Below are 24,167 nucleotides of genomic sequence, written 5' to 3'. Positions count from 1 at the left end.
ATTCAGCTCCGGAGACCCCCTGCTTCAAACCCAGTTTAAAAAATGTTTTGTAAAAAAAAAAAACCAATAGAGACCACACCCTTTTAAAAAAAGGTCAGTTCACTTAACTGAAGACTATGCCCGAGGCACTGCCAATTGCCACCTGGAATCTGACGTTCTAACCAAATAGATGTACATGGCACTCTAGAATGTTGTGATGCAAAAAAAAGAGTCTTATTTTATGAATACAACATTATACACAAGCGACACGAGCAATGTTTCGCGCCTGTGGCCCTTTCTGTAGCTCTGCTCGCCTCATACTGAAAAGCTGCCATATAAGCCGTGCAACTAATTTGGCACAAGAAAGCCTCAAGCGATGGAACTGTGTGGTTTGTACTTCCACCACCATTATGCCAGAAGTGATGACTATGTAACTGGCTGCTAAATGGGCAAGGTGCTACTAGTGCGTATAGGGGCACACGTGCTGATATCACAAGTCCTAGCGTTGATTCCCACGGTTGCTATGCAACTCTGACACTCGATGATACACAAAGGAAATAGTCTGACTAATGTGTTGTACAATGCAGAGAATAGGGGTTACATCATCAGGGCTACTTATACAACAATCAAAGAACACTTGCCAAGATAAACTAAATAATGGTACAAAATGGTATCAGTGAACCCAGTAGTGCATGTTGCTGGACATGAAATGGTTTAGATTTATAAACCTCTGCTTCGGCAGACATAGAATACGTGTCTGGGAGGTTTAAATGGAGAGAACATTAAGAGTTAATCTCATATAGGCTTCTGGGGGATATTGCTGCTTTAATAAAGTTACTGTATTAAAGCATATTGTATATATGCTTATCATATTACAGTATAATGTAACATAACATATCTTTTTCAGATTATGTGATTGATTCATTCTTGTTGGAACAAAAAAATGGATTTAAAATCGCTAGAATAAGGCATTGGTGTGTTATATTCACCAGATTCCCCTCCCAATTTTCCTGTTTTACATCAATAATTTTATCAGAATGCAAAGCTTTTTAAAACCATAAAGCTTGCAATTTTTAATCCTTTTAAAGGAGCAATCCCGCCTACCCGTATTATTTATTATTATTTTGTAATAATTCTAACCAGGGGGTCCTTGAGCTGAACAGCTATATATATCTCTATCTCTCTCTCGAGATAATTACAGTCTTGGTTACCGGTGTTGATCAAAATGGCCACCAAATCCTGTGGGCCAATAAGAAGCTGCAAACTGCTTCCTATTGCATGACTGCAGTACAGCACATTTTTACTGCTAATGGTAAAACATGTAAAGTATAGAAATAGCATGAATTAGGCAGTAAATAAAATTGCTTGTCAATTCCATAACATTTTTAAATGTTTGTGTAGTTTGAAATAGTGACAAAATTATTTAAGTATCATGTACAGAAGGTAATTTTTTAACTAGGTGCTCATGGCTTCATGGTTCCTACTCAAATATATAGAACAGTTAAATAAATTGGGTTTTGCCAATGTAAATGTTTTTAAGTGTAGGTGTAAAAGCGATGTAGTTCCGTTCTTTATACACAAGGTGGAGCTATTGTTACAGTAATGTGTACAGATCATCTTCATACGGTGGCTACACTGGTTTTCGAATGAGTAGTTGTATACGTGCGAAATCCAGACTATGTAATTAATTCTTAGAACTACAGTATGTACTTTGTGAACTCTCTTTCTCTCTTGCAGAACATGACATAAATCTTGAACTTTTATGCTGATCTAACAGTGTTGCAATAGAAAATATATAATGACCCTTATTACCAATGTGAACTCAAGAACTCCACTTGTTAATCATCTTGTTTTAATTATCATCGGGTAGTTTGTGAAGTAGCGACAATTTATAGTTTAGCTTTGTTGTGGCCAAGCAGTGTATTATGGTTTTTATTACACTCGCTTCGACTCGAATATCTCCACTTGCTGGTTCCCCAAATGTAAGGCAGAATGTCAGGATTGCTCACCTCAAACGAGACGGGACCGCGGTGCTGAGGTGGGAAATGTTATTACGCCACCCACAGCCACGAGGGCACGTCTTGATTGAAGAGTGGTCTGGGATTCCGGGATCGGGGTAGGAGAGGTACGGATGGTGCGATAGCCAAGTCCAGGGTTAGAGAGAGAGAGACGTTGTCGTTTACCGTAAGCCAGAATCAGGATGCCAGAGATGAGGGGAGTCGTGATGCCGTATGCCGAGTTCGGGATGCCAGAGGTGCAGGAAGACGTAGCAGAAGCCGGTCCGGTACACGAGGAAATCTGTGAGACAGAACTAGGGAGGCAGAGAGTGATGAGAACAACTGGTTCTATGCTCAGCCGACTAGTTAATGAAACTGGAGGGTATATGTAGGTACGAGGAACCAATGGCCGAGTAGCAAGGTGGGGGTGTGTGAATGGGCCAGGCTGAGACAGGGATAGGTCTAAATGAGTTCCTGGAGGAGGAGCTATAAGTCCTAGAAGAATTGGTGAATTGTATTGTGGCATTGGAAAAGCGTACTGTGTCTTTAAAAGGTTGGTGCGCCCCTGTGTGGCCGCGCCTCCGTGTGGCAGCGCTTGTGGATGCGTGCGCGGTCCCACGCCCTGAACCGAGGGCAGAAGAGGAGACCTGACGTGCACGCGCGCGTATGAGCGGAACGGAGCTCGGCGCCACGAGGGAGACATCCATGTGAGCCGCGGGAGCCCCAGACAGAGCCGCGGGTGAGTGAGGAGCACGCCGTGGGCGGCGTGACTCCTGCCTCCTTACAGTACCCCCCCTTCAGGGGCGACCTCCGGGCGTCCATGACAAGGCTTGGAGGGATTCCTGCGATGAAAAGCCTGGAGGAGACGAGGTGCGTGAAGATCCTGGTGGGGAATCCATGAACGTTCCTCCGGTCCGAACCCCTTCCAGTGAACCAGATATTGTACTCCTCCTCTGGAAATCCTAGAATCCAGGATAAATTGGACCTCGTACTCCTGTTGACCCTGAATCATAAGAGGAAGTGGAGGAGAAGTATTCTTGGAAAAGCGAGGACTCTGAAATACTGGTTTAAGTAAAGATACATGGAAGACCGAAGGTATTTTCATCGAAGGTGGAAGGCGTAGATGGTAAGCCACAGGATTAACCCTTCTAACCACAGGGAAGGGACCAAGGAACTTGGGAGCAAGCTTCATGGTAGGTACCTTTAGTCGGATATTCCTGGAAGAAAGCCACACCTTGTCTCCTGGAGCGAACTCCGGCACTAAGCGTCGAAGGCGATCTGCCTGGTGTTTCTGTCTCCCTGTGGCTACCTTTAAGTTCTCCTGAATCCTTGTCCATAAGTCCTTCAGCCGGGAGATGCGTTTGTCCACCGCTGTTACTCCTGAGGATAGGGAGGAGAAGGGTAAACGGGAAGGGTGAAAGCCACAATTAATGAAAAATGGAGATTCTTGAGTGGAGTCATTGCGAAGGGAGTTAAGAGCAAACTCGGCCCAAGGAAGCAGATCCACCCAATCCTCCTGCGTATCGGTTATAAAACATCGAAGATACTGTTCCAAATTTTGGTTGGCCCTTTCCGTCTGCCCATTGGTCTGTGGGTGGTATCCTGAAGAAAATTGAAGTGAAATCCCCAATTTCCGGGAAAAGGCACGACAAAATCTTGATATAAATTGAGATCCACGATCCGAAACAATGGTTGCTGGCACCCCGTGAAGACGAAAAATCTCCTGAATGAACACATCCGCAAGCCTGGAAGAATACGGAAGACCCCTCAAAGGAACCAGGTGCGTTTGTTTGGAAAAACGATCAATGACCACCAAAATCGTATTCCTCCCCTTGGACTCTGGAAGCTCCACAATGAAGTCCATAGAAATATGGTTCCAGGGACGATCTGGAATGGGTAGAGGAAGAAGAAGACCTGCTGGTTTGACCCGAGGTACCTTGTTGCGGGCGCAAGTGCCACACGCTTTGACAAACTCCTCTACATCCTTAGCCCTCTCTGGCCACCAGAAGGTGCGTTGAACCAGGTCGTTGGTCTTCCGTATTCCCGGATGTCCTGCAGATTTAGAAGAATGACACCATTCAAGAACCTTCTTGCAGTGTTGGAATGCCGTGTATAGTCTTCCCTCCGGAACTTTGAGCCCTATAGGAGTCTGGGATTGTTCGGATTGAATCTTGCCCATAATATCAAAGGAGTTGGCGGACAAGATACATCTAGAAGGAATGATTGTCTCTAGCTGCTCTTCGGATTGGTCCTCTGCCAGGAACTGTCGAGAGAGAGCATCCGCTTTAAGATTCTTGGAGCCAGGAATGAAGGAGATAAGAAAATTAAATCGTGAAAAAAATAATGCCCAGCGGGCCTGCCGAGAGTTCAAACGACGTGCCCCTTCTAGATAGAGAAGATTCTTATGGTCTGTAAGAATGGTTATGGGTGTCTCTGTACCTTCTAAGAAATGTCTCCACTCCTCTAATGCCAATTTGATCGCCAAAAGCTCCCGATTCCCGACATCGTAGTTCCGTTCTGCAGATGAATTTTTTTTCGAAAAGAAGGCACATGGGTGCAGTCTGGCTAAGGGAGATGTCCTCTGGGACAAAACAGCCCCAGCGCCGATGTCAGAAGCATCTACCTCCAAGGTAAATGGAAGTTTAGGATCCGGGTGTGTGAGGATGGGCGCAGAGACAAAAGCCCTTTTCAGCAGATCAAATGCCTGTATAGCGGTTTCAGACCATGATGACGGATCTGCACCTTTCTTAGTGAGAGCAGTTATGGGAGATACTGTAGAGGAAAAATTGCGGATGAAACGTCGATAATAGTTAGCAAAACCCAGGAAGCGTTGCACGGCTTTGAGAGTGGTCGGGCGAGGCCAGTCCAAAATCGCCTTAAGTTTCTCTGGATCCATATTGAAACCGGAATCAGAAATAATGTAACCCAAAAACGCCACTGATTTGAGATGGAACTGACATTTCTCCAATTTAGCAAAGAGATGGTTCTTCCGAAGGCGTAACAACACCTGTTGAACGTGTTTGATGTGTTCTTGAGTGGATTGGGAAAAAATAAGAATGTCATCTAGGTAAACAATAAGAAATTTGTTAAGAATGTCCCGAAAAATCTCGTTGACAAAATCCTGGAAAACTGCTGGTGCGTTCCACAGGCCGAACGGCATCACCAGGTATTCGTAGTGGCCGTCATGGGTGTTAAAAGCAGTCTTCCACTCGTCTACCTCGCGTATCCTTACTAAATTGTAGGCACCTCTCAGATCCAATTTAGAAAAGATAGTAGCTCCCTGGAGACGGTCAAATAATTCCGGAATCAAGGGCAGAGGGTAGCGATTCTTGCGCGTGATGTTATTCAAACCCCAGTAGTCAATACATGGACGGAGAGAACCGTCCTTCTTTTTGACGAAGAAGAAGCCTGCACCAACTGGAGAGGAAGATTTTCTGATGAAACCCCTTTCTAAATTCTCAGCGATGTAGGTGCTCATGGCTTTCGTCTCTGGGAGAGAGAGCGGATAGGATCGTCCTCTAGGAAGAGGTGCTCCAGGAAGTAGATCAATGGGACAATCAAAAGAACGGTGCGGAGGTAGTATCTCGGAACGTGCCTTGTCGAACACATCACGGAATTCCCAGTACTCAGAAGGTAGAGAGTCGATCCTCTCTGGCAGGGTAAATAACCCACCAATCCTCTGGGAAATCCTGGTACAGGTCTTGGCACACGAGGTGGCCCACTGAATGGGTTCCCGATCCGTCCAGTCGATGCGAGGATTATGGAGCTGAAGCCAAGGAAGACCCACAATTAGGTCAGCAGAGGGAGAGTGGATCACATCGAGAGTCAGGAACTCTGTATGGAGATCGATGAACTGCAGTAGGAGAGGCACCGTCTGTAGCGTGATAAATGCCGGTTGTAGAGGTCGACCGTCAATGGCCTCCAGACCTACTGGCGTCTTCTTGGTGATAAGTGAAATATTGTTTCGCCTAGCGAAAGTCTCATCGATGAAGTTACCAGCGGACCCGGAATCAATGAACACTCGTGCTTGAACGTGAAACCCCTCTCCAGACAGTGTGATAGGCAACATTATCCTGGTGGGAAGTATGTCCTTGACAATAGGAGAAAGGGTAAGAATTCCCAACGAAACTCTCCGGGATTTCATTGGGAGTTGGCGTTTCCCGGCTTGTGAGGACACTGGGGTAACGTGTGACTGGAGTTGCCACAGTACATGCAGAGGCCGGCATTGCGCCGACGTTGTTTCTCGGCAGGAGACGGCTTGTTGCCCCCCAACTGCATTGGTTCCGGAATGTTCTCAGGAGAAGGTAGCGGAGGGATGAAGGAAGGAGCAAGGTTTCTTGACACCCGTTGTCGGTAACGCGAACGTTCGTATCTCCGTTCCTGTAGACGCTGATCTACTCGAACCACCAGGGCGATTAACTCCTCTAAATCAGAAGGACGGTCCCGCGCCGCGAGCTCATCCTTCAGGGACTCCGATAGACCCTGCCAAAACGCAGAAGATAGTGCTTCATTATTCCAACCCGTCTCACCAGCAAGAGTGCGGAACTCCACGGCATACCCGGCGACGGTACGATCTCCCTGGGATCTGGGATATGTGATGAAGAGCCGAAGCTGCAGTTAATTTCCGTGCCGGGGTATCGAAAACTCTTCGGAACTCCTCGACGAAGAGATCGATGTCCTGTGTGAGAGGCCCTTGTTGTTCCCAGATGGGAGAAGCCCATGCCAGTGCCTGGTCGGTGAGAAGAGACAGGATATAGCCGACCCTGGAGATAGAAGAGACAAAACGAGATGGAGAGAGACGAAATTGGATGAGGCATTGGTTAAGGAATCCACTACATCCTTGAGGATCCCCAGCATAGTGTTTGGGAGGAGGAATACGAGGTTCCAGGGCAAACGGAGGAGTAGGAAAGGTAGTTGCAGGTGCAGGGGAAGCTCTGGGTGAAAGTTGCCGAGTGAGAGCTCGAACTTGAACCGTAAGGGAGTTAACACTTTGCTGCAACGTATCCGTCCGTCTATCCGCTTGTTCCAGATAAGTCTCTAGCCTGGTAAAAAGTGCAGTATGGGCATTAATAGTGCGTTCCACCTCAGCGGTGTCCATCTTTGTGGGGCTGAGCATAATGTCAGGATTGCTCACCACAAACGAGACGGGACCGCGGTGCTGAGGTGGGAAATGTTATTACGCCACCCACAGCCACGAGGGCACGTCTTGATTGAAGAGTGGTCTGGGATTCCGGGATCGGGGTAGGAGAGGTACGGATGGTAGAGGGTGCGATAGCCAAGTCCAGGGTTTTGAGAGAGAGACGTTGTCGTTTACCGTAAGCCAGAATCAGGATGCCAGAGATGAGGGGAGTCGTGATGCCGTATGACGAGTTCGGGATGCCAGAGGTGCAGGAAGACGTAGCAGAAGCCGGTCCGGTACACAAGGAAATCTGTGAAACAGAACTAGGGAGGCAGAGAGTGATGAGAACAGCTGGTTCTATGCTCAGCCGACGATAATGAAACTGGAGGGTATATGTAGGTACGAGGAACCAATGGCCGAGTAGCAAGGTGGGGGTGTGTGAATGGGCCAGGCTGAGACAGGGATAGGTCTAAATGAGTTCCTGGAGGAGGAGCTATAAGTCCTAGAAGAATTGGTGAATTGTATTGTGGCATTGGAAAAGCGTACTGTGTCTTTAAAAGGTTGGTGCGCCCCTGTGTGGCCGCGCCTCCGTGTGGCAGCGCTTGTGGATGCGTGTGCGGTCCCACGCCCTGAACAGAGGGCAGAAGAGGAGACCTGACGTGCGTGCGCGTATGAGAGGAACAGAGCTCGGCGCCATGAGGGAGACATCCATGTGAGCCGCGGGAGCCCCAGACAGAGCCGCGGGTGAGTGAGGAGCACACCATGGGCGGCATGACTCCTGCCTCCTTACACAAAAATTGCCAAAATCCAGTAGAGACCCCCTTCTTCAAATCTAGTTTCAAACAAAAAACCCAAACGAGAGCGCAAAATTTAAAAGTGGCTCGAACACCCAAACCAAAAAATCTATTTGACGCAACATAGATTTTATTAAATAAGTTAACTATTACTACTATTTACTCAGTGAGTAAAGACACTGACTGACACTGAGGTTGTTGCAGGGGAGCCTGGGTTCAATTCCCAGTGTCAGCTCCTTATGACCTTGGGCAAGTCACTTTATCTCCCTATGCCTCAGGCACCAAAAGAAACATAGATTGTAAGCTCCACGGGGCACGGACCTGTGCCTGCAAAATGTCTCTCTAAAGCACTGCGTACAACTAGCAGAGCTATAAAAGAACATGCTATTATTATTATTATTATTATTATTATTTATTAATTGCATGTATCATTTTCACAGTATTCCTATTTTAACTAAAATAACACTAATAAATGATATTTGCGAACACTAGTTATAAATGTATACAAAAATACACAATTCTGTTGTAACTTAAATTTGTTATTCAACATGACGCGATGCATCATTCATTGTTTGAAACGAATCGCATAATGTGTGAAGCCTTCGTTCAAACAATGCACATTTTAGGTACTGTAGATTTGCTCTATTCTTGGGAACTAACATTTTTAACTCGCAATAAAAAAAATATGAATTTAGTATGTTGCGGTGTTTCCCCTCACCCTCTGGGAGATTCCCCTGTTACCAGGTGTGTGGTGCTGGCTACCTGATGGTTCACAGAATGCTGAGTCGGCCGCCGGTGATATTGGAGACATTAGGACAGGCTTCTGGGGTAGATGACTGGTCTTTATCTCATGGTGATCAGCGTCTCCATCTGCTGCAGGCTCCAATAAGATGACCCATGGCCAAGGGCACCAAGGGCAGTCCTTGTTCTTCCCTGACTCCCTAATAGAGTCAGGGGTAAAGTAATCACTCAGGAGGGGACCGTAGGTGCCAGATCTCTGCGTGACTACCAGTCTCTCTCAGAGAGAGAGACCCTAACTAAATTTAGGTGTGCAAGCCCTTAAGTAACGGTGGGGAAGGTCCAAGGTCTGAGCCCAGGATTGGGCAGAACACAGGCCTTGGCCTGCCTCCTCCCCTGTCACTCAAGGAAGCTGCTTCTGTGGGGAAAATCCCTGGATTGGTCCTGACGCTGCCCGCACTGTTACCAGGGTTTACATGTCAGGGAGGCAGATTGGTAGCCAAGCCAGACATGGCTACAAGTACATAGGACCTCAAGCGACTACACAGATTATTTTTAAATTAGACTGTCTATAACTGCTTTATTCCCAAGAGACTGGTGTTAGTATTGTTTGTATTATCTTGTTTAATGTTTTATGTACACAAGGGGGGGAAATTCTGCAAAAATGAAATGTCACCATCCACAAATCTGTTTTATTTTTCACTTCACTTGGTGTTAATGTATTTTTATATATGGTTTTAATTTATTTTTCCCCATGTGTATCAGGTTTGTAAATACTGTGTGTCTGTCTCATCATAAACGGACATCTTCTTGAGGCATCAGGCAAAAGTTGGGTGGTAGACTTGGGGGGAATATAAGTAAGGAAGTACTTAATTGATAATGTTGTAGATTCCTGGAATAGCCTCCCAGCAGAGGGAGTAGAGATTAATACAGTCATTGCATTTAGAACTGCTTGGAAACAGACACACAGCTATCCTAAATATGTCTGAAACCAAAGGATCTGATGTCTCACAGTGGATAGGAGGCTAGGCAGGCTAAGGACTTGATTCATGTGATGTTACGTAAAACACAGGACATTGTTGCCTGAACTAACCTGGTATCCTCATAGCTAATTATATGCAACAATGTCCATACTGCATCTCATTTGCATAGGCCTAATGTCACGTAGCATAATATTGCTGTATGTCTTGGCGTTACTCCTATCAGACCCCGAAATAGGGCTTTTGCTTAAGTGGGGAGAGAGGAGTGAAATTATGCTATGTTATTTCTATTATGTCTGTGATTTTACACCCATACATATACTTCAAAAGCCCTATTTCAGTGTCTGGATGGGAGTAATGGCAAGTTTTTAGATATAACCTAAATAATGTAACTTTAAATCCCGCATTGACCTTAATGGACTCTAGTAGATGATCAATGTTATGATGATGATGCCTTGTTTGCATTTCATTTGCATGTTATCACTAACGCCCAGTATAGTTAAGACTACACTACTGTAGCTTAATGTCATTTTGAAGATACATGGTTTGTCTTAACGCCACATTAAGTTAGGTTATCACCACGGTAAGTGACTTTGCTGAACTTTGTGGATCTGTAGACTAAGCCGCCCAGGAGATTATCACGTCGATGTTTCTGTGTAACTGCCTTCGACCTAAAAACACAAACACACACTTTCTTCCTCGAATATTCAACCACTGCATTCTTTATACCATTCCAGGTTCGTTTCTTTGAAGTGGTTCAGCCATTGAGGAATAAATCAAATGACCTTAAAGTGAAAAACGAGAAACTATCAGAAGAGATGACTGGGTATAAACAGCAACTAAGAACATTGATGGAGGTATGTTAAGAAATTCTACTAACCAGATATCGTTGAAGAACCATGTACCCAGACTTCCTTCTTCTATGCCAACAAACCGAAATCTAAGCACATCGAACATAATTCACTCTGTGGTTCATTTATTGTTAAAAGTGACCCAAAATGTCAAGCCAGCCATAACTCCAGGGTTGGAAGAAAAAAAAAAATAACATTAAGATGAAAATGCTGTAATTTGCCGAACATTGTAAAAATTTTTTTTATTTTTCAGTGCAGATACTGCAGTTACACAGTATAATTGCGTACAGGGACATGGGAGAAGTAGTGGCTCAGTGAGTAAAGACACTTGCTGGCACCTGGTTCAATTCCCGGTATTGGCTCCTTGTGACGTTGGGCATGTCACTTTATCCTCAGGCACCAAAAACATAGATTGTAAGCTCTACGAGACTGTATCTACAAAATGTCTCTGTAAAGTGCTACGTTAAACTAGCAGCGCTATACACACACAAAATATTATTATAATGGCACACCAGAATTAAATGCAATAGTGAAATTCGCTTTTATTCAAGCTATCACTGTTTTGCTGTATACTTAACTGACCTGTCTTGCTGAGGCTCTAGATAGCTCTAGATATACAGCGAAACCTCAATAGAAAGATGCAAAAGTATGTTTTGTTCCAAGTCTGGTGTGCTATTCTTCCCGTATGCAACTATAATGGCTAATTACAGCAGCAACTCTCCCCCCCCCCCTCCCCGCGCCTTAGGAGTGGGGGTCTTGAGTAGCTGATTCACAGGACCATGTGGTTTCTGAGATATATTGTGCCAGCTTAAGACAAATATATGCATAGTCACCAATAGAATGCGGCAACATCATCTCCCAATGACCTAGATTTCTGTTGGCTGCATTGAGGGCATTTTGTCTCCACGGGGCACTTATTCTTGCCTGGTTGTTATGCCGCTAAATATTTTGGACACTGGGAGATTGTGGATCGTCGCGGTTCCGAAAATATATATAATTATAAATAAATGCACAGGACAGGCGGCTGCTTTTAAGTAGTGATGCTTTCAACATCTGAATCCTGACCACTTATGCCTCTTGCTTGGTTTATATCTTGGGGAGAAGGACTGAAACCTGCAAGTAAGATCAAGCAGCATTTGTCCTATCTTTCAACTCAGCAAATTTTTACATTTATTTATTTTACTTTGATCCTCTTGTGTTTTTTGTTTTTTTTGTGTGCAGAATGTTCTGTTTGAGTCTTTATTTTCTCTTGCATTCTAGTAGTTTAGCATTGCAAAGCAGTTGCACTAGAATTTGTTAGTCTGCTTCTGTTTTAGTAAATGTTCTGATTTATTTCTTTTGGTGGGTAATATTGACCTTTGTCTTAGTCAATATTTGCCTTATGAAATTAAGTCTGAACATGGAAATTACAGAAAGTTTGTCTGGCAGAACATGCTTCCCAAGCCCTTGCAGATGTTTTGACAGCATGTGGCTATATTGCATTTATATTCCATATTTTTTTGGAAGCTTTGATGTCATTAATTGAAAGTTTAATTGAATTGCTCCAGAAGTTGCAGCAATAAGCATCTGTCAGGTGAGGGTAAAATGTTATTCTCTCTGTTTATATGTCCACTATAGCCCCCCAAAAAGTGCTTAGTGATATGGATTTTTTTTTAAGTTGCATTTGCACCAAGTTTAATATTATTGAAAACCCAAGCCACTCGCTGCTGATAGGGTTAAAAGTTGGTCTTGAATTGCGACGGTGTGATTTCTTAAGTAAGCAATTATGTGGTCACAACCTGGCCCCAGTGACGTGAACAGAAGTGGATTCAGCTCCACTTCCATTCCGATCATGTTCACCTCTCCTACGTGATCGCGCCTTATAAAATAAGCAAAAACAGCACGACATGTCCTGTGCGTCTTACGGACCCCTGGCGTGCCATCCAATATGACAGATACAGCGTGTGTCATTTAGGTCACTCTAAGGCTTTAATAGTCTGTCTGCTGTGCTGTCTGTTTGTTTTTGAGGGGTGGGGGGTGTTAACTTTATTTGAAGCACGGTGTATTTAGGAGATGAACTGCAGCACTCCAAGGACCCATAGTTACTGAGAGGCTTCATTTTGAAATTCCCTTCGAGTAAATCTTTGCCTGGAAAAAACAATATACCTATGGGGTCAGCCTTACTATGGCGGACAATAAAAATCTGTGACATTGCGCGATGACATTGCAGCTTCTGATTTGATGACTCCCCGGCCATTTTTTCCCCCCTTTTCTTGCAAGTATTGGTCAAAGTATAGAAATTTAAATACTGAGGGAGGGAGAACACATTAATGAAATGTCGCCCATATTTTAGTTTTTGTATTTGCTAGATGAAATACATATATACTTTTTGGTACATCAAATGTTGTGAGTGCTGCAGGCTTTCTTTTGCTGTATATCTCTATCTCCTTTCTGTACATGCACACATATACACTGAACTATGCACTCTGAAAGTGTTTACGGTCCTATTCAAGGACCTTTCTCAAGATACACAGGCATACTAGTGAACCCTTTAAATAGACGGGACCACCTCTCATATAACTGCAAAATGTGGGGTGCTTGAAACAGAAGTTTGGGCAGCTGAAAACCGATTTGCTTCTGTATGGTTACCTAGCAACAGTGACAACAAATAAATGTTTACTGCATCAAACAGATATGTAGTATGTATGGTGAAGCATTCATACAACAAATGTATAATAACCAGGTGATGGTAACATAAGAGCGTAAGAGGGACATCATTTAAGCTGTCGATATGTCATTAATTCTACATTTAAAACAGATCAGCGGAGCGACGATGTACATGGGAAAATATCATTATTAAACATAATCTGACATGCTCAGCAGACGTACTAACCATAAAGAGGGTGACTGAACATGTAAATATTAACGAGAAGATAACCTTTTATATTAGGCCTCGGGCATGGTGCTTCGGGCCGCGCTGATCCGCACTCCTGCTCTACCTCGCCTGCTCAAACTGGAGTTTTTTTGTGTCCTGGCAGGCGAGACAGTGAGCGTGCTTTGGGGGCGAGGCGGGGCTAGTCCCTCGCTCCCATTGGATGTGAGCGGTCACGTGACCGCTCCCCTGAGCGGCAAATTTTCAATTTAAATGTCTCCTCAAAATATCTGAGCCTCCGCACGCATGCGGAAGTGTGCAGAAGCGGCTGCTAAAGCTGCGCTGATGACAGATGCAGGGGGTAAGTGCATCTGCTCAGCACGGCTCAGAGTGGCCTACTGTACTATGTCCCAGGCCTTAGCCATAAGTTTTGGTATTAATACCACAGGGGTCTCGTAGTATAGCTACATCGGCATCCAGCAATCCCCGACATAAACACAAACAAGGAGATTAAAATTAACACGGTATTGAATTGGTCACTGAAGGGTTAAGAGGATAAAGTAAAGCATGTGGTCAGTACAATTGGTATGTACTCCAAATATAACCACATCATCGTTCAAGGAAATGTTCATGATATTCAGTAATATAGTGGGTGATAAGACCCCCTTGTGGTGTTCACAAGTGTATGTGCAAAGTCAACAAAACCCTTAATGTTGTATACCACCTTTCAGCCAAAGTAGTCATGTAGTTCAGGCCTCTCAGTCGGCGTTCCCATCAATTGCTGGCAAATATATAGATAGAGGCCAACACACTATTGTTTTAATAGCTATGATGTTAAAGGGATAAAGCAAGATTGGTGTCATAAGAGGCTACTACTGTATATCTGTGAATTTATCCTATCCCCACATTACAAAAAGAGGTCCTTTCATTATGGTCACACCATTAGTTGAAGCACCTAACAAAGTTATGGGGTGCTGAGTATCCACTGTAAGGTAGGGCACTGTGTAATCCCATAGAGTAGTGCACTCTTTCCGAATGAATCGGCAATATATCACAAAATTGTATTCCACTGGTTCACAGTGCCAAGATATACCGCTCAGTCCCTATTGGACTCCGAATGGTCATCAACATATGATACCTAGATTCACCACGTTTTGTTACCGAAAGTATGGAAGACCGGCATTGTGCAGTGTAACTACCCATTCCATTAGTCACCTTAAAGCTGCAGACCAAGCAATATCCTATGTGTGCTTTAAAAAAAATAATTAAACCACTCTGAATTACATTAAAAATGTATTATAATGTAACAAGCATTTTTTGTTTCTATAGCAATCATTTACAAAGTCACATCCCTTTCCTCTTCTGAAACAGGCTCTGGCACACCCCATTTTTGAGCAATGACCTTTCTAGCTGTGCCCCAATTGTATCTAGTGACTTCCTGGTCACATGATCTCCCCCACAGAACTTTGCATCTTGGGGCCTCTTCTGCTGCACTGACAGCCATTTAGTGAACCCCTGAGCCAAATCGTCACCAATCGATCACAAGAGAACGAATCGATCTGCAACTTGGCTAATTACCATTGTGTGGATTGTATTGATGCACATAAATAAAAAAAACGGCAGCTTGGACTGCTGCTTTAATAAAGTTAATGTCTAGAAGTGCCACCAGTGTCGGTGATTGGTATGGTCCATAGGTGTTAAATTAGTACTTTGTAAATGAACCTAATATTCGTCCTTAGTGAGAAAACGGAGTCTAAAGTGTGTATCCACTTTGCCTCAAGTCTTAACAATTGGTTACTGTAGCTCGATTACCACCCCTTTTGTGAAACCGTTACATGGTCAATAACCATATGGCGTAAAGGTGTGCAACTTGTGTCAAGACATTCCAAAATGATTAGCAACTCGCTGGTCAGGTAACATTTGTAAGTGCTGCTCTTATAGCGGATCTACAGAGCGTCATTCTTTCACAAAACATCCTTTCATTCTTACCCACGTACATTAATTCGCAAGGACACCTGCTAATGTAGATGACCTATTTTGTTGTGCATGTGAGTTTGTTGGATTTTAACTGGTGGTCTGCTATTTGGATGCATGAACGTAGCACCGGTCATCATGTATCTGCACATAGTGCAATCAGAATACCTGAGAGTGCCTTGTTCTATTTTCTCTGATTTTATGACTGTAGTTGTGCACCCAGGCAAGTTGTTGCACTGTTACAGGAGTGCTGCCTTACATATATGATCATCCATCCAGTCCAAGAAGCCACTGCACTCTCCAAGTATGAAAGTATATTTGACGTTTCGCGCCTACCTGATGCTCTTTCACAGTTTTCAACTTTGTAGTATTTTGATGGAATAAATGTATATCTTTTACACTTGGCGAGTGCAGTGGCTTCTTGGATTTTGGATTATTTTTGGACCAAACCAAATATTCCTGGTCTATCCACAGTCACCCCAGACAGATAAGTGGTTTCATCTTTTCTTTTTTTTTTAACTACTCCTTTATGGTTTTTTGTTAAATACATAGAAAACAAAAAAGCGCACAGCCCATACTGTTAATCTGTATAAATGTATATGCTTATTAAGAATGCAAATTGTGCACTTCTAAAAATAAAATAGAAAACGAGCTGTGCTGATGTATAGTCACCAGCCAACTTTTTTAGGTTAAAGCGGAGCTCCGTAGTGGTTTCCACCAGTCCTGTTTAACCATCAACTATGGATCTGGATAGTTGACAGCAGATCAGATGGAAAAAGCAGTCATTTTATGGAGGTTTTACCCAGTACACAGTATGTCCAGCTCCTACCAAACAGCTGAGAATAGGGAATCTTCTTTGCTTCACCAGCTGGGCCGAGTTTGCTCCGCAATGTAATGGTGTTGGTGGCATAACCCAACGTGTTTAGTTACTGCCACGTGACTTCATCAATGGAGATATGAAGTCATGTGTCAGTGATGAAACGCATTGGGTTTTGGATGGTGACTATATATCAGCACTGCTTGTTTCTACTTTATTGAAAGTACGCAATTTCCATTCTTAACTATAGGCCTATAAATGTATAGAGATTTAACAGTGGGCTGTGCGATTCTTATTCCCCTCCCCTCCCCCCCTGTTTGCTTGGAAGTGGTTCTTCCTTTTTGAAAGCTGCAAGATACTCTTTATGTTCCTTATACTGGAATCCTTCTAATATTGGACTTGTATGCTTCTCATTTAAACTTTCCCTTCAAGCACTGGTATATCATATGTTGTGTACTTTTATATATATTCTTTTTCTTTTCACGGTCACAAGGTTTATGATACATGTACATTAAGTATGTTATTTTATGGTATTGGTTTACACATATTGCTCACTTTGATGTTTATTGTGTATTAGGCCCTTGTAATAGTTTTGTGTGTGTGTGTGCACGCTCCATCACCCCCACACACCCACCATTTCTGCAAACTGCTGGCCTGTATAACAGTTCTCTGATTCTTCCAAGTTGGTGCAGGCTTTCACAACAGAGAAATCAAGAATAATTCTATGAAGTAAAATATGCTGTACTTTTTTTATATATATATATATATATATATATATATATATATATATATATCTGTTTAAAAGCTGTGTTTAAAACAGCATGCATTGGCTTGAGGATTGGCTTGTGTAATACGAGCTTGAGACAAAAGGTGGCACTGAGTGCTCATTTGCATGTCATTTCCCAGAATCCCTGGCTGCAGTGGAAGTGCTGTATGCTGGGTGACAATGGGGAAAGACAGGGTTGCAGACCTGTCTAAGACATGCAAATGAACATACAGTAATATTTACAGTTGATATATATATATATATATATATATATATATATATATATATATATATATATATATATATATAGATATATATATATATATATATATATAGATATATATATAGATAGATAGATAGATATAATAAATCTTAGTTTTGTAAATAAATGCTTTCCCCGGTTATTTGGTACATGTTCATCCTCGACTAATTTATTTTTGTGAGAAATAATTGAGAATATGTATAATAGTTGAGCTTTAACTGACAATATATTTTGTGTCCCAAATCTTATTATGTTAGAGTTACGAAGAAGAAAGGAAATGCCATAGTGAACTGGAGACCAGATGTCAGCGATTAACACTTCAGTTAGCGGACACAAAGCAAATGATTCAGCAAGGCGACTATAAGCTGGAAAATTACGACAAAGTGAAAAGGTAAGGAAAATGTTTTGATCTTAAGTTTTCCTCATTGTATTATGAAATGGATACATAAAGGTTAAAAATGCAGAAGAAAGGTTGCTGTGAATGATTTGGGGAAACCTTATACTTAACATGACAATATCACTGTGTGTATTTGCTGCACAGGCTGTAGTAAAGTTTGATGGTTTAACACAGGAGTCTCTCGAAGTCTGCTATGGATTCTAGTGTGTGTACGTGTGTGCGTATCTATTACATAGCAAGACCTGGGACGAACAATTGCCCCTCCAAGCTTTGTCCTACATAGAATGGAACAAAATGGCTGCTGATATCACTGTTGTTGATTGGCTCTCAGAAAAGAAGCCGTGTAAAACGTTCCCATGGCATCTCCTTACAAAACACATTTTTTTCAGAGGTTGTTTTATCTTGTTGGAGCCATGTTACAGTGAGGGACCCTCTGTTTTGAATAAATAGGAAAAGACAAGGGTATGTGATATACCAATGGGAAAATCTGGGAATTTTGAACACTTAGGCTGTGCTTATAGTGACGGCGACGCGACACCGCGGCAAAACAAATGTATTGCCGCCGTCGCGTGCCCTTATAGTAGAAGCAACACGACGGAGCGATCACTGGAAGTCCAGTCACTTTGATTTTTCCAGCGACCACAGCGTGCTGTCGTGTCGCCGCCGTCATGTTGCCGGCACTATAAGCGCAGCCTAAGGATTATGTGCCATTTAATGTAATACCTCCTTTAGAATAGGAAGTGTGTTTGACCTACAAAGCTCTTAAACATCTACATGCCATAAATAGAAGTAATTAGTGCCTCCTTATGCTCTTGAATTGAGATGTACAACAGTATTACAATGATCACTAAGTATCCAACATCCATGATTATCATTAAGTGTTTTGTAGCCGTGTAAGAATTTAATTGGGAAACAAATCAGCTTGCATTACTTGGAGATCAATGGAAAATCTGATTAGATATATTTAGTGAGTATTGGAAAGAAAAGCCATAGATAAGGCAAATTTTGAGGAGTGATGAGGCCTGGTTAATGGATCTGCTTAAAGCAGCAAAACGTGAAAAAAAAAAATCCTGTACTTAAGTAATAATCCCAGAAGAACAGGGCATTACTGGCCAATAATGCTCTGGCTGGAAGAGTTGAAGGCCCGAATCGAAGCAGAGGGACTTTAACCCAGCCAGGGCATTATTGGCTAGTAATGCCCTGTTCTTCGGGGATTATTACTATTATAGGCTAAAGGTAGCCTTATTTAATAAATAATAGACACTTTTGTAGTTATATAGATTTTTATTAAAATAAAATGGTAAATACATTAAACCACATCCATATATGCTTACACTGCAGCTATCTGTATCCACATACTGCCACCACCTCTGTACACACACACACACACACACACTCTGCAGCTACACACACACACACACACACACACACACACACTCTGCAGCTACACACACACACACACACACACTCTGCAGCTACACACACACACAAACTGCAGCCACACACACATACATAATAGACAGACAAACTGCAGACACATTTACTTTGCAGCTACACTCCCTCCTTAACCCAACTAAGTCTGTCAGCTCTGTTCACGGAGGGAGGGGGAGGAGACACAACCTGCTGCTTCTTCCTGACCAATCCCCTGCCCTGTTTCAGAGCTGTTCCTTCTTCCTGGCCAATCCCCTGCCCTGTCTCAGAGCTGTTCTGAAAGCTGATTGGCTGGAAATAAACACATTGGAAATAAACACATTGCAAGCTGCAAAAATTCCGGGCATTACTGAATGAATAATGCCCGGAATTTTAACCAATCAGAGAGCAGGGGTTTCAATAATGCCCGGAATTTTACTGCTTTAGCCTATAATATTGGATAATAATAAAAAATACAGCAAGTATGAGACACTTCATGCCATTTTGAGTTTTAAAGTATCCTTTGATTTCTATAGCAGGGTTTAGCCCACCTCCCAATCAGTGCAAATATATTTTCAATACTTTCCTGTTTGGGATAAGTTGCTGCAAATGTTCCCAGCAGTTTGAGCTGCAAACTGTAACGATAGGTAATGTTACCTTAGCAGCTACAATGTATCCTAGCTGCGCTTATAGTGCCGGCTACAGCTACGTCTACGGGTGACGTCTCCGTTTTCCGTAGCCCAAGCGAAAGTTGTAATTTGAGTTGTAAATTGAGCAAGGGGGAAGGCTGAAATGGAGAGGAGTTGTAGTTTCTGTTTGTATGCTGAAACCGCCAGCCGCCGGGCCACCGGCCCCCCACAGTCCCGCCAGCTGCTGGGCCTGCCGTCCCGCCACCGCCCACCACCACCACCACACTGCAGCCACCGGCACACCGCCCCCCCCTCTGCAGCCACTGGCCCGACCTGAGATAATCCCCAAGGTAAGCCTGATTTTTATATGTATTGGGGGTGTATTTTATATATGTATTGGGGTGAGTGTGGTATATTTATGTATTGGGGGGGAGTGGGGTGTGTTTTTATGGTTAAGTAAAAGTTACGCGCTAAAAAAATATTTCCGTTGAAGGTGCGCTATGGGTTGGGGGGGGGGGCTGCTCCTTTCATTTGTCCTGGGCTCCATGATTTCTGTTGGCGGCCCTGATCTCATTCACACACAATCACACTCTCACAATCACACACACACACATACACTAACACACACACAATCACACATCCCGCCTCTCCCTGCACTCACACACAGACTCATTCCCCCTCTCCCTGCATCAGAAGCTATCTGTTTGGATACAGCCTGTCACATGAGGAGACCGTCTCTGTAATAATCAAATTGTACTGACTACAGAGATTCACGTCGGTCTGTCGCCCCGTCGCCGTCGCGCCTACTATAAGCGCATGCTACAGATTCAATGCATTTGTTTTGAAGCTACATCGCGTCGCCGGCACTATAAGCGCAGCTGTATTACTGAGTTACACTGACTGATGCAGCCATTATGTCAGGCACACAATCAGGATTGTTACAGATGCTGAGTTTTTAAAATGAGTTGGATTTTCTGTTCGCTTCCCCAACTCTTATATATATATCTATAGATATATAGATATATAGATAAGCAATACGATACCGTTTGGAAACGAAATCAGCAGGCAGCACTCCAGAATTGAACAAACAAGTGTATTGAAAATAAACACAAAACCAACGTTTCGGTCCACGAATGGGACCTTTGTCAAGGTGGTGCGAATTCCCATTCGTGGACCGAAACGTTGGTTTTGTGTTTATTTTTAATACACTTGTTTGTTCAATTCTGGAGTGCTGCCTGCTGATTTCGTTTCCAAACGGTATCGTATTGCTTATTCTTCATTATAGGATCTGCACTCACACCATTGACTATTGTGACGGAGTGCTTTTTGTTCTTTTTCTATAGATATATAGATATATAGCGAACAGAAAATCAACTCATTTTAAAAAGTTGTAGATGTGGCCAATCAGATTGCTCCGTATCCCTGCCCCGCCCCGCATGCCTCTCATTGGCCTGCATGGCTCTGACGTCACCCAACTGCCGCACACGCACCCGGCCACTGTCCTCTTCACCCAGCTCACCTCCCCACCCTAACCCCCCCCCCCACCCATCACCCCCCCAGCTCACCTCCCCGCCACTCCCTTCTGTCCCGCTCACCCCCTGCGGCCTCCTCCTTCACAGTGAGGGTTGGCCAGTATGGAGCAGCTCGGGCCCGCCGCTGGTCTCTGGTTCCTCTGCCCGGCTCTGCTCCTGCTACATGGCCGCTGTTCCCGCCTCACTCTCGGATCCTTCTCATGCCTCTGCCGGTGTACGTTGTGGATGGCGGCGGAGGAGGGTGGGGGGTACAGCGCCCGAGAAAGCCGCCGCTGAGCGCTGCACGGGACTGCGGGTGGGGGGGGGGCCTGCGCCCGAGAAAGCCGCCGCACGGGACTGCGGGGGGCGGGGCTTGCACCCGAGAAAGCCGCCGCTGAGCGCCGTGCAGGGGGCGGGGCCTGCGCCCGAGAAAACCGCCGCTGAGTGCCGCACGGGACTGACACGTGTGTGTGTGTGTGTGTGTGTGTGTGTGTCACTGTGTGTGTGTTTTACTGTGTGTGAGACACTGTCCCCCCCTCCTGTACACTTCCCCCCCCCTCCTGTCCACTGTCCCCACCCCCCCTCCTGTCCACTGTCCCTCCCTCCCTCTGGGGGGGGGGTACGGAGAAAGAGGGGGAGCACAGAAATGGGGGGAGAGGAGGGAGCGGGAAATTTAACTCACGGGCAACGCCGGGTATATCAGCTAGTATATATATATATACAGGCATACCCCGCTTTAAGGATACTAGCGAGTAAGTACATCTCGCCCAATAGGCAAACGGCAGCTCACGCATGCGCTTGTCAGCACATCCTGAACAGCAATACCGGCTCCCTACCTGTACCAAAGCTGTGTGCAAGCGGGGAGATTATAGAACCTGTTACAAAGGCGTTATTTACATCCGTTATGCACATACTGTATATGACGATTGCAGTACAGTACATGCATCAATAAGTGGGAAAAAGTAGTGCTTCACTTTAAGTAAATTTTCGCTTTACATACATGCTCCGGTCCCATTGCGTATGTTAATCAGATAGGGTGTGTATTGACTTTATAAATAAAACTTAACTTTTACTAGGTGAAAATTTATGAACATACAGGAATACTGATATAAGGTGCTTAGTGCTTCAGTGGCAGGTATGGGGATACCTTAATTAGTAGTACCCCGTTACCCTTAGTGTACATGGTCCGTAGAGACTTAGTATTAGAATAATTGCTTTACTGAAGTGATCAATTACAAAATGAAGTCGCAGTAGAGTATAATTCATATTAATACATTCTGCTTTATCAATTGAATAGAAACAGTAAAGACTCAACTGAAACAGGAAAAGCTGTTACTATATATCCTGTTGCCACTGAAATTGTTAGTTTCAGTGGTATTTTAGTCCTAGTGGCGTATAATATGGAGTTAGTTAATTTGTCGTTTAAATACACCTTCTGTGAAGGGATTACTTAACTGGTACCCCTGTGTGTACAGTGTAACATTTTAAGAGAAATTTCATTGAATAAAATCCATGGAAATTGTGGTGCGGGTAGATCATGCTTAAAACAATTTCTAAGTGGACCACTCTTAGCAAGGTTTTGAGGACATCCTCAACAGGGAACTAATGTTTAATAACCTATACTTAAATGTTCATAGGCGGTGCTTATATTGTCCTGCTAGAATAATCTAGTGATTTGATGGTTCAACTTCACTTTAATATTGCCGCAGCCTAGATCTCCAATATAGCAGCCAGTAGATTATTGCCGTAAGAGTGATTACAGACAATTCTGTCCTGCTTTGATCTAGATCTGAGTAGAGGCACGATACTGCCTGCGGCCTTCAAATTGGAACTGACTCTGACAAACTACATTATAGATCCAAGTAGGGCCAATAAATTGCACAGGTATCCGCTCCGCATACCTGCAACTCAAGCACTAAGTCGCTCATATTAATGCTTGTCCTGTATTTAGCAGTTATGTTCATTACATCACCGCTTTTCATTTTCACCTAGTAACAGTTTAGTTTTATTTATGAAGTCAATATACACCCTGTGTGATTTTGAGTGCAGTCCCAAAGGGGCTCTTTCCCATATGTATATATGTGTAAAAGGAGACTATTTGAGGACATTTATTATCATTTATTTATAATGTGGCGACATATTTTGTAGCGCAGTACAACAGGGTTGGAGGCCGAAAGCCTATAAAATAACAAAAAATTTGCCATGGGTAAGGAGGGCTCTGTCCAGGAAGGGTAAGTGGACATAAGGCAATGGGGGATAAAATATTGTGCCCCAAAACCGATAGCAAAGCAGCTGTAGCATCGGCAAACGACTAACCCGTCTGGTGTTGGTTATGTGTGAGAGTTTGAGGAAGAGTTAGGCTGCACAGAAAACCGCCTGTGGTGTCGCCATAACGGCGCAAAAACAAATGTTGAAAATGCATCAACTGTCTCCCGCTTTGCAGTAGTGAGCGGGGAGACAGTTGAATTTGGTATAGCCACTTATCACGTATGTATGAAACTTGTTTACTGTGCCGCGCGGTGTCACTACAGGCAATACCACGGGCATTTTTCTGTATAATCGCAGCCATAATTCAGCTGCACAGCAAAGATTTCCCCCCCTCCCCCCTCCTCACAGCAGACATGCAGGGAGAGGGGCGAAGGAACTCCAGGTCTTTTCAGTTATTTCTTCTCCTCATTATGTTAACCCTGTCTGGCTTAGGGGATGGCATATTATGGAGAGCTACTTGTGGTTCAGCCTTTGGCACGACTCTGGTGTTAGGTAGGGTGACCATATTTGTTCCAGCAAAAAACGGGACAAATGACACACATGCGCAATCAGTGCTCAGTGACTGCGCGAATGGCGAGCGCAGAGTTATCAGAGCTTGCCGGTCACGCATGCAGACGAGCAGCCGGCAAGTGTTGATCGCTTGTGCGATCTGCACTTGCCGGCTGCTCGTGTGCATGCGCCACCGGCAAGCTACGAGCACGCATGCGCATTAGCAGCGACCAGCAAACACCGTTCACGCATGCTCAGTCGCCAAGTGCCAATCTTGCATGTTCAGCTGTTAAGTGCCGATTGCGCATGTGCAGTTGGCAAGCGTTCTTCGCAGA

At 44.0% G+C, this 24,167-nt stretch overlaps 1 protein-coding gene across 11 annotated transcripts in view; it reads left to right on the top strand.

Annotated features, from left to right (window-relative positions):
- PIBF1 (progesterone immunomodulatory binding factor 1) overlaps positions 1 to 24,167 on the top strand; it is a 217,420-nt gene that overhangs the window by 18,897 nt on the left and 174,356 nt on the right. For all 11 annotated transcript variants that reach the window (XR_012799924.1, XR_012799925.1, XR_012799926.1 and 8 more), the window contains 2 exons: positions 10,345 to 10,464; positions 17,386 to 17,519. Coding sequence is in view for 8 of the 11 variants with exons in the window: in XM_075591017.1 (XP_075447132.1) it covers positions 10,345 to 10,464; positions 17,386 to 17,519 (254 nt within the window). In the remaining 3 variants the exon portion in view is untranslated. The remainder of the gene's footprint in view (positions 1 to 10,344; positions 10,465 to 17,385; positions 17,520 to 24,167) is intronic.

This window comes from Ascaphus truei, chromosome 3 (assembly GCF_040206685.1).
Source record: "Ascaphus truei isolate aAscTru1 chromosome 3, aAscTru1.hap1, whole genome shotgun sequence".
Taxonomy (NCBI): domain Eukaryota; kingdom Metazoa; phylum Chordata; class Amphibia; order Anura; family Ascaphidae; genus Ascaphus; species Ascaphus truei.
Note: the sequence above shows the minus strand (reverse complement) of the source record. Positions and strands in the feature narration are given on the sequence as shown.